The sequence below is a fragment of the Nesoenas mayeri genome, assembly GCF_963082525.1.
Source record: "Nesoenas mayeri genome assembly, chromosome: 6".
Taxonomy (NCBI): Eukaryota; Metazoa; Chordata; class Aves; order Columbiformes; family Columbidae; genus Nesoenas; species Nesoenas mayeri.
In genome coordinates, this window is record NC_137545.1 from 18,623,163 (window position 1) to 18,639,173 (window position 16,011).

Consider the following 16,011-nt stretch of genomic DNA (forward strand, 5'->3'; position numbering starts at 1 on the left):
GCAAAAAGTCATTAATATCAAAAGTGCTTTATTAGCTAGCAACACAGATAGTGCAAGGTTAAACACTGATCACCATTTTCCAACTGGGAATACTGTGGCAACGAGTGACTCTGAAGGGCCTGGTGCTGTGTGAAAGCAAAGCTGTGGCAAAGTGGGGACCAGAGCCCAGCTCTTCTTGATGCCATTCCAGGATTAACCTTGGTCTCTTCCAATGTTTTTTTGCAGGGTCACTTCTTTATTTTTGTTGTTTGTGGCATAAAAAGCCTTCAGTCATGTAAGTCCGGTAGTTGCTTCTGTACAACTGAAGAGTCCTTCTTTTAGTCCTTGCACACCCACGCTGAGCCCGAGTCACAGATCCTGTTTGCAATGTTTCTACAGAAAATGCAACAAAAAAAGGACAGATCCAAAGGTACAGATGGGGGGTGGGCAGGGAGGGGCAAAAAGACAGCTCCCAAGAATAGAGAAACACTTGTTGATAGATCCTGTTCTCAGCAGTCTTCATGGAAGAGCTTGGATTGAATAAAAACACCATGCAAGGCATAGACAAAAGGCTCTGTGTTTTCATACCCTTCATCTCTCTCTCTTTTTTTTTTTTAATCCCTTGCTCTGCCTTTTAAGAGACTTAAAGGAGTGGAACGCTAAATGGAGGGTAAAACTTTGTATCTGACAATGAACTGGTTGAAAAATTGCCCTTTGATAAAAAAAAAAAAGCAAACGATCTGTCAAGTGTGACTTTGAAGAAACAAGGTTTTCTTTCTCCTTATTATCTCATTTTATGCCATAGAGTTTGTGTGGGCTAACAAATGAAAATGTTGGTATGAAGGATGCCAAACTTGAATCAAAAACCCGAGGGCTTGGATACAAGCTAAATCACTGCAGCTTGATCTACTGCCACTTACTGGTTGAAACTGTGACAAATGTGGGGTGGTCTGTCCCTCTTTCTCACAGAAGGCTGTACCCTGTGTGTGCTGTGGGTGATGAAGGTGAATATCAGCATTTCCCACTCCTCAGCTGGTATGTGGGACGTTGCTCATGGGTCTTGCACACTCCCGTGTCTCCTCTGATTCTCAAATGCAAACTTTAATGCCTGCAGACAGCAATGTTCTTGCATAAAGAGAAGTTGTTTTTGCCTGATGCAATTAGGCAGCCTCAGACCAAAAGCAAGACAAGTACTTTACACATTGCATATCCAGGGAATAGAGGGAAGAATGTCTTTGCATCCTTCTCTGCTTGCTTTGTTTCTATCTACATTAATGTAAGTAACTCTAACAACACTGGTAGAAGCTGCCCTGAACTGAAAGGATTATTTTATGTTAACATCTCTCTGCATGCTAGACAAACCCACTGTACAATATACAATTTTGTCTAAATGAACATATTTATTTTGTAGCTTTTAAATCAGTTTTATTTACAACAGGTCTTAGAGAACAGCTCACACGCAGTAGTTAAGCTCTGGCAGTACTGACATCAGGTTGCTAACACATTTGCAAATTATATTTCTAAGTCATAAAAAATGAAAGAAAAATGACTTTAAAATAACTGATTTATCTTTGGGTAAAAGGATCACAGAACACATTTGCAGGTGGCTGTAAAACCCAGCCAAGGGTGCTGCCGGGGAGCCCCAGTGCCGGTGGCACAGCGAGTGCTGCGGCGCGGGGACACAAGCAGTGGTGAATGATCTGATGCACGCACGGCCACCCAGGTCAGTTGTCTCTGTGATGGGTCTCGAAGCAGCTCCATGCTCTTTAATGGCCCCATTCCTCTTCCCTTTCACTAACTCCCTCTTCTTCCTCTGGAAACGCTGAATCACTCTGACTCTTCAGGTGCTTAATCCCTGAAAATATAGAAGTCATGGTTAAAGTTGTGTTAGCTCATATCAGACATTTTTTTCCTGAACGAAGAAATAAACAAAAAACCAAACTAGTGGCAAGTTTTTAAATGCCTATTCTAAATCTCATTTTCACAAACGTCTTAGTTCAAACAATACCATGGTGTATTTCCAACAGAAACATTCTCTTCCTTGAACATAAACTCTTAGGAAATATATCATGTTTTGTTGAAAAAAACTGCTGAAAGATAGATACCTTGTAGAACAGAACAGTATCTGCTTCTCTCTTTTCCTTAGTAATACTTGATCAGATTAGTATTGCCGACCTCAAGCAAGTTAAGAGTTTTGAAGGCTCAGACAGTAGACATGGGAATTATCCTACCAGAATTTCAGCTTGAGCATTTTCTGAGACCTAGCTGAAGAGATGAAAAACTTGCACATTTTCTCACATGGAGAATGTATTCTGTTGACCTCCAAATACCACCTGGGGCTGGATGAAAACAGTAAATAACTATCATGGGATATATGGAAATTTAGGTTTTGGGGAAAGCTGTGAAGTTCATGCTGATGGCTGGTTTCAGCCAGCAAGTGAAATAAGCTCTACAAAATTAATCAAATTTCAAAGTTATTTTCCTTGCCCCATGTTCAAGACAAGCAAGCAGGCCTTGACGAATGTGCCTAGTCCCACCTTTTCAGCTCCGCCTTGCTGTCATAGAAGAATTCAAGCAAAAAAAGAAAGCAAAAGCAAGTTAAAAAGATGACTGAGCAAAGAAATCAGCAAATCTAAACAGCAAATGCACAAGTTTCATTTCTGGGTCTCCTGGTTTTTGAAAAAACACTTGTAGTGGGAACATAACTGTTAGTCAAAAATGCATGATTTCAACAAAACAGAAGCCTAAAGTAGGTTTTCTGGTGTCATTACTGCCATAACACGGAACATTTGTAGTTTCATGACAGATCATACATAGTTCTACACACCATTTCTAATTGTCATTAAAAAAAACCCCAAACTTCTTGCGTGCTTCAGTTCCACTGTTTGTTGAGGAGAAATTGCACCCTGCTTTAGATGATAACCACAGCTGGACAATCAGATACCCCGCTGTCATAGCACTGGTAGAGGTATAATTTTCAAAAAGGGGTGCACCCTTAAGGCATACAGGGCAAGGTCCAGATTACCTCCAACTGTGAGTAAGAGGAATTGCTGTTGTATGTCTGAGAGTCATGTCATCACTTAACCTGGAGATTCTTACACTTCACTGTTTGTGTCCACATCACTCTAATATATGGGATAGTTTCTTCCAAATACATCACTTGAACAGAATTTCAATATAAATTATGCCAATTCAACGAAGTTACAAATAGCTGAAAAAGAGGATCTTACAATGGGTTGTACAAGAGGAGCGCAGCCAGCTCCACTTTCAGCAGGAGCCCATCACTGTTGTTTTTTTTTGGTTTGTTCCCCCCACACCCCCCCGACTGTACTTCATTCCCTGGGAAACTGTTTTTCAGATGTGAAATGAGCAAATAGTTTAATGCTCCCAAGCCACATTACTTAAAAGTGTGCCCTGCAATAATAAAACCATTTCCAATTAAGTAACTGTGATGCATGAAGAAACACTGAGGGTGCTCAGCTACCACCAAGCTGGCCTCTGTAGCAACACCCTTTAGTAAGATAAACACTTTAAATATAGGTTAAAGGACATTCAATTAAAAATTATATTATGTTTGTAGAGCAAAGTTGTGTCTCGTTGTTGACTTTTGGACTTACAGAGCTATTTCTTGCACATTCACAGTACCCATCTAACAGCTACAGTTCAGTGCTTCACACAGGGCTTGCTAGGAGAAGCCAGAATGCATCATTTTTTTAGGGAGTTTTTTTCAAAGATTAAAAAGGAAAAATTATGGACAGAAAAGCAAGTGTGTGATACACAGCATGATGAAGCTTAATTTTTGGTAGAAGTGAAGACTTTTCACTATGTAGCTTAATTGCAACATTCAATGTAAAAATTGCAGGAAATTGAGAGAAATGACATCAATTAGCATTACCCATTGATTTTCATGTAGCAGGCAACTATCAGTCTTATTTAATGATTTTTCATAACCTCCGTTCTACAGCCTGTCTTCTTTTTTGCCAGCTATTTAATACCACAGTGTCATTTGAACTAAAGACTCACAGGGTTTCCTGCACTGACCAATAAGTGCACAAGACTCGCTATCGTTATTCATAAGTCTCAAGATGTTCTGACAGCATCAGGCTGTCAGAATTAATGGACCATATGTGTGGCATTGCGAAATAAGTGCTCAACTATGTGAAGAAATAACTACTGTGAATCAATGTACAAGTAATGAATTTCTTGTCAGTAACATATGAACATGCGTGACAGAAAAGGTTGATGCCTTTCCTGGAAAGATACATCTTGTGTACAATGCATCAGGCTTTCACAGTGGAAAGAAAAGTCTGGGGTAATAAAAATACTTAGTTAAATGCTAGCAACTGTACACTTAGATTAAAAGTCTATCTAGCCACATAACACTGCAGTAGTCAGCAGTGGCTGCTGAGGGTGGTAAGAAGGTGCTGTAGCCAGGCATGCCCAGGAGCACACCAGCATATTTGTCCACAGCTCCCGCTGAGCCAAAACAACTCAAGAGCCTTTGCTGTGGCTCTCGAGTGTCACTCCAGCAGTGTTGTTCAAACTGTGTGCTCTGCCCTTTGTCAGTATGAGGCAAATGATAAGCAGGTAGTGAGCTGCAGCTCAGTCCACAGAGATATTTTTTCCTAAGTTGAATCTATTAATACTCAGTATATTTGTTTAGAAATATCTAAACTATTTGCTGAAAGATCACATTCTGGTGAAAATTTACTGCTCAGGTCACCCCAACTTGATTTAACAACTGCTACTATGGTAACATTAATTTATTAGAAAGGATATTCCCTTCTCACCTTTTCAATCTTCATACACGGGTAACAAAATTCATGCCCCCAGGTTTCTCAAATAGTAATCAAGAAGCACCAGAAAGCTGCTGTTTTGGCTTTGTTTTTATCAATTAATGAAAAATGCTAGTAAAGATGAGCAACAAATACAGACTCTAAGCTTTTACTCATAGGAAAAAAAAAACAAAAAAGCCAAGATATTTGGTGGGATATATGGGGATATTTTAGAAGATATTTTTTGTGCATTCGGTAGATCTACGTTAGAAACATAAAGTTACTAATTCCGTGTTAAACTGCAGAAGCTTCATAATATCACTTGTGAATAGGGGGGACTGCAAATGCTGATCCAGGAGTCACCTTATCTTATCGATGTCCCCTGTTCCAGGCAATCGGTAACTCTGAATTTGGGGGCACTCTCGCCCTCCTGAAGCATGGTGCCTGCACCCTCCTGACGCAGTTCGGTTCTCCTTGCAGCCCTGTCCCCAGCATGGTGCCCTGCCCTGCTGTCCCCGGGTGCGGGGGGGTCACAGGATCCCAGCTGACCCCCAGCTCCCAACCTGGCTGCGGTCCCACAGCCCCAGGGGCTGGCTGGGGCTTTGCTCTTTGCCCGGAGGTCTGACAGCAAAAACCCCTCCCGACCCAAGGGCTGCCCCTTCTCACCACCGCCTGGCAGCGATTTCATACCCACAGCGTGGCCAAACCCACTCATGGTCTGCCTGAAAACAAAGCCTGTCTGATCACTGCCTCCCGGTTTCTTTTTCCCTTCCCGCTCCCCCCTCCTTTTCTGTTTCTAAAGCCAGCAGGACAAGAATTGTTTTTCCTCCAAGGGCTCATATTTCACTGCAGGTAATTTAATCCAATTAATGCTGATGAAGAAACCCTTAATGCCAAGCCATATTCAGCAGCCATGCACTAATACACTTTGAACTGGCAATTCTTTTTAGATGAAGTCACTGCCTCAAAGCATATTTCTAGATTACTTATAAATTATGAGTGCAAATGGGACAACTTCCTGGCATTTTTTCTGACACATAATAACATCTATGCTGTTTAATCAACAGCTGTCTTTTTCCTTCTCTCCATCTGACCAAAGCACCAGATTAGAAGGCTAAGCAGTGTCACAAGGTATGAAATAACCAAGTGTTCCTGAACTAAATATGTCCTGGAAAAAAAAAAGATTGAGTAATTAATGCAGCTCCCCATCCTACTTAAGAGTTCTTCCTACACCCGGCTTCACTGCCCAATGACTGGTGTCAACATTTACCAAACTCAGGACTGAAGTCTGGTTGGCAATTTGAATTCCCTGAAGTTTGAAGGTTATTTAGTTTTATGACTTGGAGCTGAGCCTCTCTATCAAAAACATGTTTCCAGATTTTCAAAAAACAGTGGAAGGCAAAGCTAAGCCATAGACAAAGCAGCCTGTTTTTCAGAGTTTCAGAACTAAAGTCTTCTTGAAATTATCAAGCAAACAAACCTGGCCAAAGAGGATAAGAGCCAAATAAAAATGTCTACTTTATGCCAATCCTAAATGAAATATGTTCTAGTTCCTTCAGCAAAAAAGAGAATATCGAAACAAAAATCGTGTATTCACTAAACAGGAAACAGCACTTTTTATTGGAACATTTTGTTTAGAATTTACCAGTCAAATATGTTTTGACTTCTCTGAAACACCTTTCTCTTTTTTTTCTCCCCAACTGAAATATATTTTTGATTTTTATGAAAAACAAAACAAACAACAACAAAAAACCCAAACCCACCCAAACAAACAAACGAAAACCCCACAACCAACCAACCAAAATAAACAACAACAGAAAAAAAATGCCAAGGGTAATGTCATGAAGCACAGGTTTTTGGCTAAGGTGGTTGCAGTGTGAAGCAGCTGTGAAGGTGACGGAGCCCAGAAGAGCTGGCAGGTCTTCAGGAGCAGCCCCCACCAAGCACAGGAGTGGCCCACACTGACACAGAACAAGCTGCTGTATCAGAAGATTGGCTAAGCAGGGGCTCAGTGACTGAGTTCCAATGCCAAAAGGTGATGCATACAGTGAAAGAAAGTCAAGATAAGGTAAAAATGAGGAATAGAGAAAAAAAACACGTGCCCACAATGTGCAGATGATGTTAGGAAAGCTCAAGCTTAGTTTGAGTAGAAACTAGCAGAGTGCGTCAGGGGCTGCTGCAAGAGTTTCTTCCCCTACCTCCACTTTGACATTCTTGATAAAAAATTCAGTTGTTTGGCCAGAAAAAAATGAATTCCTACTATGTGAGTTTTTGTTTTAAACAGCTGAAATACAGAAGGGTATATACTCCATGTAAAAGCAGGACAGTGAACCAGTAAGGAAAATGCTATAATTTCCCAAATGTCTATTTTGAGCTTTCTCATTTACTCTTTGCATAAATGACCTGCTATCTATCTCCCTCGTCTGTACAATCAGTTCTTGAAACCTTTAATCCATTTTTACTTAATTAATTGGTTTAGATAAGCTCTCCTTGCATGCAAGTCAGAGTTCAGTCCATACGCTTTTGTTAGTAACCCCTTAAAAAACATTAACCCCACCCTTAACCCACTTGTCTACCCAGCTGCTGCCAAACTCTTCTTCTCCTTCTACCATCCAGCTCATCAAAAATGACAACCTCTTGATTTCCTTCTACTGAGTCCCTCCAAGAATTTTCAGATTAATGGTCACTATTTATGCTTTCAAGGAAAATTAAGTTTCTTTGCATATAACGAGTGCCACCCACCCTCATCTCAACTTGGGAACAGATACAGCTCAGTTTGCTGGGCTTTTAAATTAGCATTTTCATCCTTTCTCCCACATTGTGCTGAGTGCTGGAGAGATACACCTATCAGCCTCCACAGCTACTTCCAAATCCTCCTCAAAACTCTCAGTTATGGAATTTGAGACACAACGTGAGGTTGTGCTGAGAGCCAGTTTCATCCTTCCCTGACACTGTCTCCATTCCTGGGCTAGATCGCTACCCCCCAGCTGGGAGTTTCCTGGTGAAACAACCAGTCTCTGTTAAATGTTAGAACAAGTTTTAACAGAGGACAGTGCTGATCCCTGGTGAAGGCTTCTCGGTGTGATGGTAACATCAATATAGCATGGCAAGAACTGTGGCATACAGTGATCAGTGGGGGATTACTGAGTGTGAACCGAAAGCCAGACCATGACTAGTATTTGTGTGCAAACAGAAAATGTGTTTTACATACCTTTCCTTGTGCTGCTTCATTCCCACCTGCAAGAACAACTTCATTCTGCCAGACTGGCAGCAATTATTTCATCTGCTGTTGCTCATGTTCATGAATCACCTGTGGCTGGAGGCTACTGGCCCTGCTGCAAAGCAGAGCCAGCACAAGAGCAGCAGCCCAGCCTGGCTGAGGGTGGCAGCCCCGGTGTGTACCAAGGCAGCCACTCTCTTGGGTGGCCCCTGAGCCACCAGCGGTCCAAAGAACATCAAAAAGTAATCTGTGAAGTGACAGTGATAAAACACACAGATCCTGACAATTCCCATGCATGTGAGTTAGCAAAAAGAAAAACGTGAGGGAGGGAAGACAAAAGTAAATGGAAGTGGAAAATTTTGCTTTGTGAATGTGGGCAACTGTGAACAGTCTGTTTGCTGCAGTGTTTGGAAGTCTCCTAAAAGGTGTTATTTTTTTGAGAAAGACTGAAAGATGCTGCTCTGTAGAACTGTCTCAAAGGACTCTAAACTGTACTTGTGCCTGTAAGCTTTTGATAACCAAGGTTTCATGGCACAGCAGTACTAATCCCTTGCCATGCAAAGGTCTGGCCTTACTCCTGCGGTCAATGAGTCCGAACACAACCAGGTCATCTGTCTTTACACACAGCTTGGTCCTTCAGAAATTAATGAAACTTTCCCTTACTGTTTTCAAAGAAAGAAGGGTCAGCTTTTGTAGTTTATCTTCATTGTCATCTATAAAAAAGAAATAACTTCAAAGAGCTACTGTTTATTTACAATTAATATATGTAAAATGCTAAAAATTAATGTTCTATGTGGCTTTAAAGTTTGAAGTGTGAGGTAAACAAAGTGACACAGAAAACCAGCGCACTAAGTAGTATCAAACTCCTGTTCAGATTACGCAAGGAAAAGCAAAATCAGGGTGTCACTCTGTCCCTTACAGCTGATGGAGTCTTCAAAGGCCAGCACACATGGTGGGCCTTCAGCATTTAGAGTAAAAAGAATCTGAAACACCAGTGTGTCAGTTTAAAAATACACTGACATTTTAGCAAGATGTTAATCAGCAAGATAACCATGTGTGATACATTATTTTACACCTAAGATCAGACTGAGGAGGAGAAAAAAACTTTCATGTGTCTGTTATGACTATGAGACCAAGATGTTATTCAGTCATGCAGTTTAATCTACTCTTTTTTTGTTGTTCTCCAATATGCATCCCTTTCACAAGTGCTGACGACTGAATCAAACCAAATGATCTGAAGCACTGGCAAATATGACGGGTTTATAAAGGTCACATGTGTGATCTGGAGCAGATCAGATCATTAGCCTACCCAGCAGGTCACCATGGCCTCATAAATGTTTGTGAATGATCATTTGGATACCAAGCAACAAGGACTGACTGATTTCTCAAGTGTCTGCTGGTTGTTACTAACTCTTAGCTCCAGCCATACAATATGCAATCCACATGGTAAAGCTTTTAAATGGCAAATTTTAAGACTCATGCTATTTTCCCCACAGTTAAAAGGCTCAGTGTTAAACTATCACAATGGACACTGTATGAAAGCAGCAAAATTCATGTTGCAAATGTCTGGCTGCTTTCCATTTTGTTCTCTCACACAGCGCTTCCACCCCTTTTTACCTCTCAGAAGTTGCCTGAAGCAGCCATGGCTCCATAAGCACAGTGCAGAGTAGCTGCTCCAGCACAGAGAGGTTGTTGTTGCTCTCCACGGGCTGCCAGAACATGCAACCAGAGACAGTGGTCAGCTTTGCTGTGACTGAAGGAACCACATCTCCCACTCACAGTAGCCAAAGGAGTAGACAGAGAAGCTTTTGTCACCCCAGGCAACTTGTGCTAGTATGTAAACATCTCATCTGGCTGGTTCTTTCCTTCCCTCTCCAGCTCTCAGACGTCAGAGAAGTCAGCGAGTCTTCAGAGGTCAAATGCACAGCAGAAGCCCCTGCAGTCAGCTAAGTGGGTGTTTCAGCCTGTAACAATCTCAGATACATCAACAGCTTGAGCAGAAAAACCTGTGGAGATGGCTTCCAATTTGGTGATGCTGGTGGGCAGCACTGCAGGGCTCTCCTCCTGCTCGGCTCCCTGGGCAGCTGCAGGTGCAACCAGGAGAGGATCTAAGCTTTTCAGCTGATATTTTTTCATCCTAGTTTTTCATAGTTGAGAGATGGGCTCAGAGCTGTTGATAAGTGTGTGTGAATTCAACCAACACAGGCACATCTTCAAGAGTGCTGTGTTCTGACAGATCCTCAGAATCACGCCTCAGAAAGCAGCTGTCTGGATGCCAAGTTTTGCTGGGCAATATGTTTATTTGCTGGAATTGCTAAACCCTCACTTTTCACACCAGCACCATTTGCTGCCAGGCTGTCCGACAGTAGATCAAAATCACAGGACTGGCAGAATTGTTCCCTTATGACAAAGGATTACAGGTATTCCTTCAAATATAGGACCACATTTCCAAACCTGAATTAGCTGCTCTATAATAACAGAAGCTCTGCTACTGCCAAGAAAATATGTATTATAACTCACTGGCCTTAAAACTTTATGACTAGCATTTTCTAAGCATGGCTTCTTTAAATTAAAACATCTTACATTTCTCAGGCTGACTAACTTAAACGGTGAGGGAAAAAGCAGGAAATAGGTTTTGCAGCTAGAAAATCACCTGGGAAAACTGATACTCAGGACAATGTGAAACTACACTCAATATTTCAAGTGCAGCATGGAAGTCTGTTTAGGAGTAGGGACAAGACAAATGTTAGTTAGATAGTCTGCTATGTACAGAATAAAGCGTTATCATCCTACCTGCTGTAAGTAAGGGAAGGGAAAGGCTAAGGACAATTAGATAAATCTTAACTTTCATAAGAAGTCATGACTTCTGTATTCTAAAATATTTGCCATCATTCAACATAAATTATGGATCGAGCATAGAATTAGGTTGAAGGGTGTGCTTTATGCCAGAGATTCAATTATATAAAATGGTTCTTTCCTAGCCTTAAGATGAATAAGCATATACAAAAGTGATCCTCCTCTTGTTTCTAGGAGCAAGTGCTTTGTTCACAGGTACTATTCATTTTGGAAAAAGTTCTGCCACCAATATGTTAATATATTAAATGGTGACTGATATGTGAGAAAGGAAATTAATTGAGTCTCATACCAATTTAATTTCCTCTAATCTGTTCCTGTCAATAGTGGCAACCAAGAATATTTTATCTTTTTTTTTTTTTTTTCCTTCACCAGTTCCTAATGGGAAACCTCCAGTCCGCTCCCCTGGCCACTTCTCTTACTTCAAGCACAGTTATTCAAGCTTTTATAATTTCTAATAAGGGGGCATAAGTATTTCTGCAATATTGACAGAATGGCAGATTTGAGGAGGTATGAAACATGTAAGACCCCATCTAGATTGGATGTACCAGGTATTTGACAGCTGTGATTGGATCGTGATACGAGGGCCAGCAGTTAAATTTAGGTCCAATCACAGGTCATATGCAGACAGAATCTGGACTCAGATTTCACCAAGGTTTTAATTATGGCCTCTTTAGCTAGAGTATGTAATTGGAAATGCTCATCCTTAGTTACACAAGGCCTGTGCCACCACAGTCTCACTAGTTTTGCAGTGCTGCCTGGCAAACATTTTTCCTCAATGCAGAATTAATTGTTAAACATCAGGGAGGTTTCTTTTTGGTTTTAAGTGCAAAAATATGTGATTATCCTCCTTATTATGACAATGATAAACTGTGTAAAAAGGCAACATGGACAAAGCCATCCTTGCTTTACCTCTGCTTCCTAGGTCTTTATTTCCCTTGTTTTCCACTTGCTACTGTGGCAACTTAAGAACCATCCCTGCGGGATGTCCCAGAGCAGCCTGGGTTTGTAGCTAAGCACAGATGCCCACCTATCTTTGGGTACTTTAATATTGAACACACTTGCCTGTCATTCCTTATATGCTCAGCATATGGGGACTTCCAGGGCTCGATTCTTCACTTGGCAGCCTAAAACAAGCCCAGGGTAACTCCATGCCTAACTTGGTTTAAGCAAGATGGATTCAGGCAGACCATTTATAAAAATGACAGTGGCAAACTTCAATAGCTGAATATTCCCACTTGCTTGGAGCCTTACAATTTTTGTTTGCTTGTGATTAGTAAAAAACCTGAAATTTCACCATTTCCTTTGAGGGGAAAAAAGAAGAAAAAACATTTCACTAAAGCATTTAATATTAGCAGTACCAAAACATTTCCTTTTGCCTACTATGTTAAACATAAAAATCTAGACAAGCCATAGGAAAATGAATTAAATTTTTATACAAGTTCAAAACACGAAGGAAATAAAGTTTTTTGTATTTAAAACCTTACTGAAAATGCTTTACGAAATATTTTCATCTGCACAACTTCACAAGCCATTTCTGAACAGCTGTATTTCAGTTTTCTTCAGTCATTCTTATCTAACTTCAACATTAATGGGCAGCATTATCCAGCTGCTCTCTTTTTCCTGGACAACTGAACTGTGGCTTTGCTTCTTAATATTTTGGCTGACATGAGGATTTTTCTGAGGTCATGAATCCTAAACAGATGACAAAAAAAACTTACTGCCACATCCTGAGGGGACAGAATCCTTGACAGAGGAGGAGAGGCTGTAATACTGAGAAGCAGAAGCCTGAGTGCCTGATGGGGTGGATGAGTCCTGTGTGTAAGGACTGAGCAGTGTTTGCTGTTCCACAGCTGCTTCTGTTCCCCTCCAGGCCTGGCATGGGACCCTGAGCGCTCTGTTCAGTTTATATTGTGGATCCATAGTTTCTATTTTTGTTATTATTTTTGTGGCTATTATATCTTATTGTGGTCTGGGGCAGATACAGCGTAATATTTGTTAATGGCAGGTTTAAATCTCTTGCCGAATACTCTTGTGCAGCCTGAGATTTTCAGGGTGCAGATGAAAAGCTTTCCAGTGAGTTGTACTTTTCAAAATGAAGACAGGAGCAAAATCTTCTCTGGTCAGCCAAAAATCCAAGGCGGTGTTTCTCTGTTGTACTTCTATGTGTTACATGGCTTTCATGTTTAATTAATCCAGTCTGTTTGGTTTCTGTCAGAAGTCTATGAGCTTCTCTGTTAATTTGCTGATGAATCCCCTACTGAGTTATAATTATAATCTTCATTGTGATCCTTCTTATGATGACAAAGGAGATAAGATTTTGGCATCAGCATAACCTGACATCAGTAATATTGTAAATGTTAGAATGATCCCTTATTTTCTTTTAAGTATTTAATAAACCTTCAAAATTACAAAAACATTGTGATGATTAGACAGGTGATTGATTGGCTAGTGTTTACATTAGGTGATCCCCATCGCAGTTGCTTCATGGGTGGCATAGGAATAGCAGACAATTATCATTTTATTCGTATTACTGGTACTCTAGCTTTAGTCCTTATATCCAAGCAGGAATCTGTCAGGAAGAATAAGCCTTTTCAGTTTTCACCACCTCATTTCCTGTGAGCTGCTGAGATCATCTCAAGCAGCTGAGATCCGTTTCAGAAGAGTGAAGTGGAAGATGGCTTGAATCCTTCCTCTCTGCCCCTGCGCCAGGGATTTCACCCTAACCAAAGCCAAGGCTGCAATATAAGTGATGAATTGAGTCAGCTTCACCTCCTGGGAGCACTGGAGTATTTCTGGAAAGTCAGTCCCTTGGGGGACTTGCAGCCTGCCCTAATCCTAATTTTTGATTCTGAGATATTTTCACCTAAAACACAGCATCTCCCAGGCAAACTGACATTTAAAGAGCTCTTTTACAGAAGTAGGGAATGTAATACCATAAAATGTCATCTGTCAGACTAAGAGGTGAAGTTCTCATATGGACAGCTGCAGGATGAAGTTTTTACTGTGCTTGCCACTGCCATGATATGGAAGGTTTACGTTACATAAATGGTAAGTAAAACAGCTATTGAATCACAGAATTGCTGAGGCTGGATTGTACCTCCAGGGACTGACCTGCCAGCAGGTGCTGATGGCTGGCTAGCTGGGGCTTCTACTGGAAAGTCCACCCCAATGCAAGCTGATGCCTTCAACCTTTAAAAGCTGGATGACAATTTGTCATGTCCCACTACTGCAACCAGCAGGAAGGGGAAGAAGGGGGGAGCCCGACAGTCTGCAGCAGGGACCCATAGTCCCAACCAGCGCTGAACTCTGCCCACCCACACTTGCTGGTCACGGGGAAGTGGGAAGGAGGGATCCTGCCCCTTGGCATCTGGAAAATGAAGTGACTCCTTACCACACAACACCAAATCAGAGACATCTGGTGGAAAATGGTTCTCTAGAACTGCTCAACACAGCAACTTCAATAGGAGATAGTGATTTATAGTGTTTCGCACAATAATATAGGTGGATTTCCCCACTCCTAAAAAAACAAAAACAAACAAACAAAAAACCCCAAACCCAAACAAAATTGCAAAAAAAATTGTACATGACACTTAAGCACAAACAGGCTGCTTCTATGTTATGCAAATTCAGCAAACCCTAAGTACTAGCTTTTTGGAGGGAAGAAAAGATAAAGTGAAAACAGTGAAAGGTTTGTTTTGATATCTTTGGTAATGCTTTAAATTTGTAATGCTTTCATCTTAACTCACAAACTTACTGACAACTGAAAACCCACCGAATTCTTGTATTTAAGTATTTTTTTGACTGCTGGCAAATTAAAACCCAATATTAAGAGATCCGTTATTCCACATAAAATGTAGTCACCACAAACTATTCACACCACAGTAGATACAACTGATCTCACTTTGCAGTTGCCATGGGCAGCAAAACATCAGGGGCAAAATCTTTAGTGGCTCCTTATTGTGTGAATGACTTGAGCTTGCAAGAAACCTACCTCTTCGCTTTGCCTAAGGCATCAAAATACCCCAGAGCCAGCAACCACTACAACCAGAATGTAATTACACCATGGAAGCACACTATCTGGCACTCATATGAACAGTCAGAGCCTGAAAACAATTTTTCTGGCAGGCACATACAGTAATTTAGGAGAAAGAATATCAGTTTAACCAGCTTCATTATGCAAAATATAGACAAAATATAGAAAAGGTAGACTCTTCTCTGAAGGCTTAGACACATTCGTATCAGAGTTATAGATTTTGTAAAAAGGAGTTTTAACACTGTTCTTACTTTCAATCTTGCTAGGAGTGAGTTTTAAGAAAAGCCATGCTGTAATTTCTCCAACGATTTGGGAAAAAAACATTGGCGTGCAGGTGAAATAACCTAACGGATTTTAGTTGGAAATTATACATTGCAGCCCAACTGTAATATAATTCCACTCCTTCTCCTATAACCTTTCTTGCCGGTTTCTGAAAATTTTCAACATGCTTATTTAGAAAAAAATCCTTTAGGAATTCACCAGAACTGGCGGTAAGGAGCTACACCTACATGTCACCAGGGGGAGCTTGCATGCCAAAAATCTCATTAGCATTTTTTTAATAACTGAGCGTAATGCCTCAGACTAGACACAATTGCAGCTGAACTGGGTGGATGTGTGGGGGTTTCCTATGCCTTACCAGCTGCCCTCCAAGTACAAGTGCACGTTTCGTGTGTCGCGTCCCTGTTGCCCAGAGAGATGCCATTGCAGGGAGTAGCCCACAAAACTGTGCTGTTTTCAGCATTTACCAGCCACCTGTTTCCATGTACTTCTTGCTATGTGTGGAACAAATGCAGTAAAAGTGCACCCTGAGTTGAAAGCAAACATTTTACGTTTCTTTTTTTTTTTTTGCATCTGAGTGGTCATTAGATCCCACAATTCCTTTAAATGTACTCTTAAAAGTCTTCTCTGGCTATAAGAGACCCATGGAATAACACTGGTTAACAGGTTGGGTGAGCACTGGAAAACCTGAAAAGTCCTCCCACTATTGCAAGAAAAATTAGCAGCTACAGCAGATGAGATCTGTTTAAACAACAACCTCTGGCCCGTGCAGCCCACAGGAAAATGAATCCCTTTTCAGATCCATATGCTTGCTGCAGTACTTCCTGTGTTTTTCTGGTCACATTCACACACACAATTCATGTGAGTGT

At 41.0% G+C, this 16,011-nt stretch overlaps 1 protein-coding gene across 1 annotated transcript in view; it reads right to left on the reverse strand.

Annotated features, from left to right (window-relative positions):
- Positions 1–1,745: 1,745 nt before the first annotated feature.
- The window catches only part of PPP1R1C (protein phosphatase 1 regulatory inhibitor subunit 1C), a gene marked incomplete at both ends in the record, with an annotated part of 48,464 nt that continues 34,198 nt past the window's right edge, over positions 1,746–16,011 (reverse strand). Inside the window, one exon of the mRNA XM_080346802.1 lies at positions 1,746–1,834. Coding sequence (XP_080202928.1) covers positions 1,746–1,834 — 89 coding nt within the window. The remainder of the gene's footprint in view (positions 1,835–16,011) is intronic.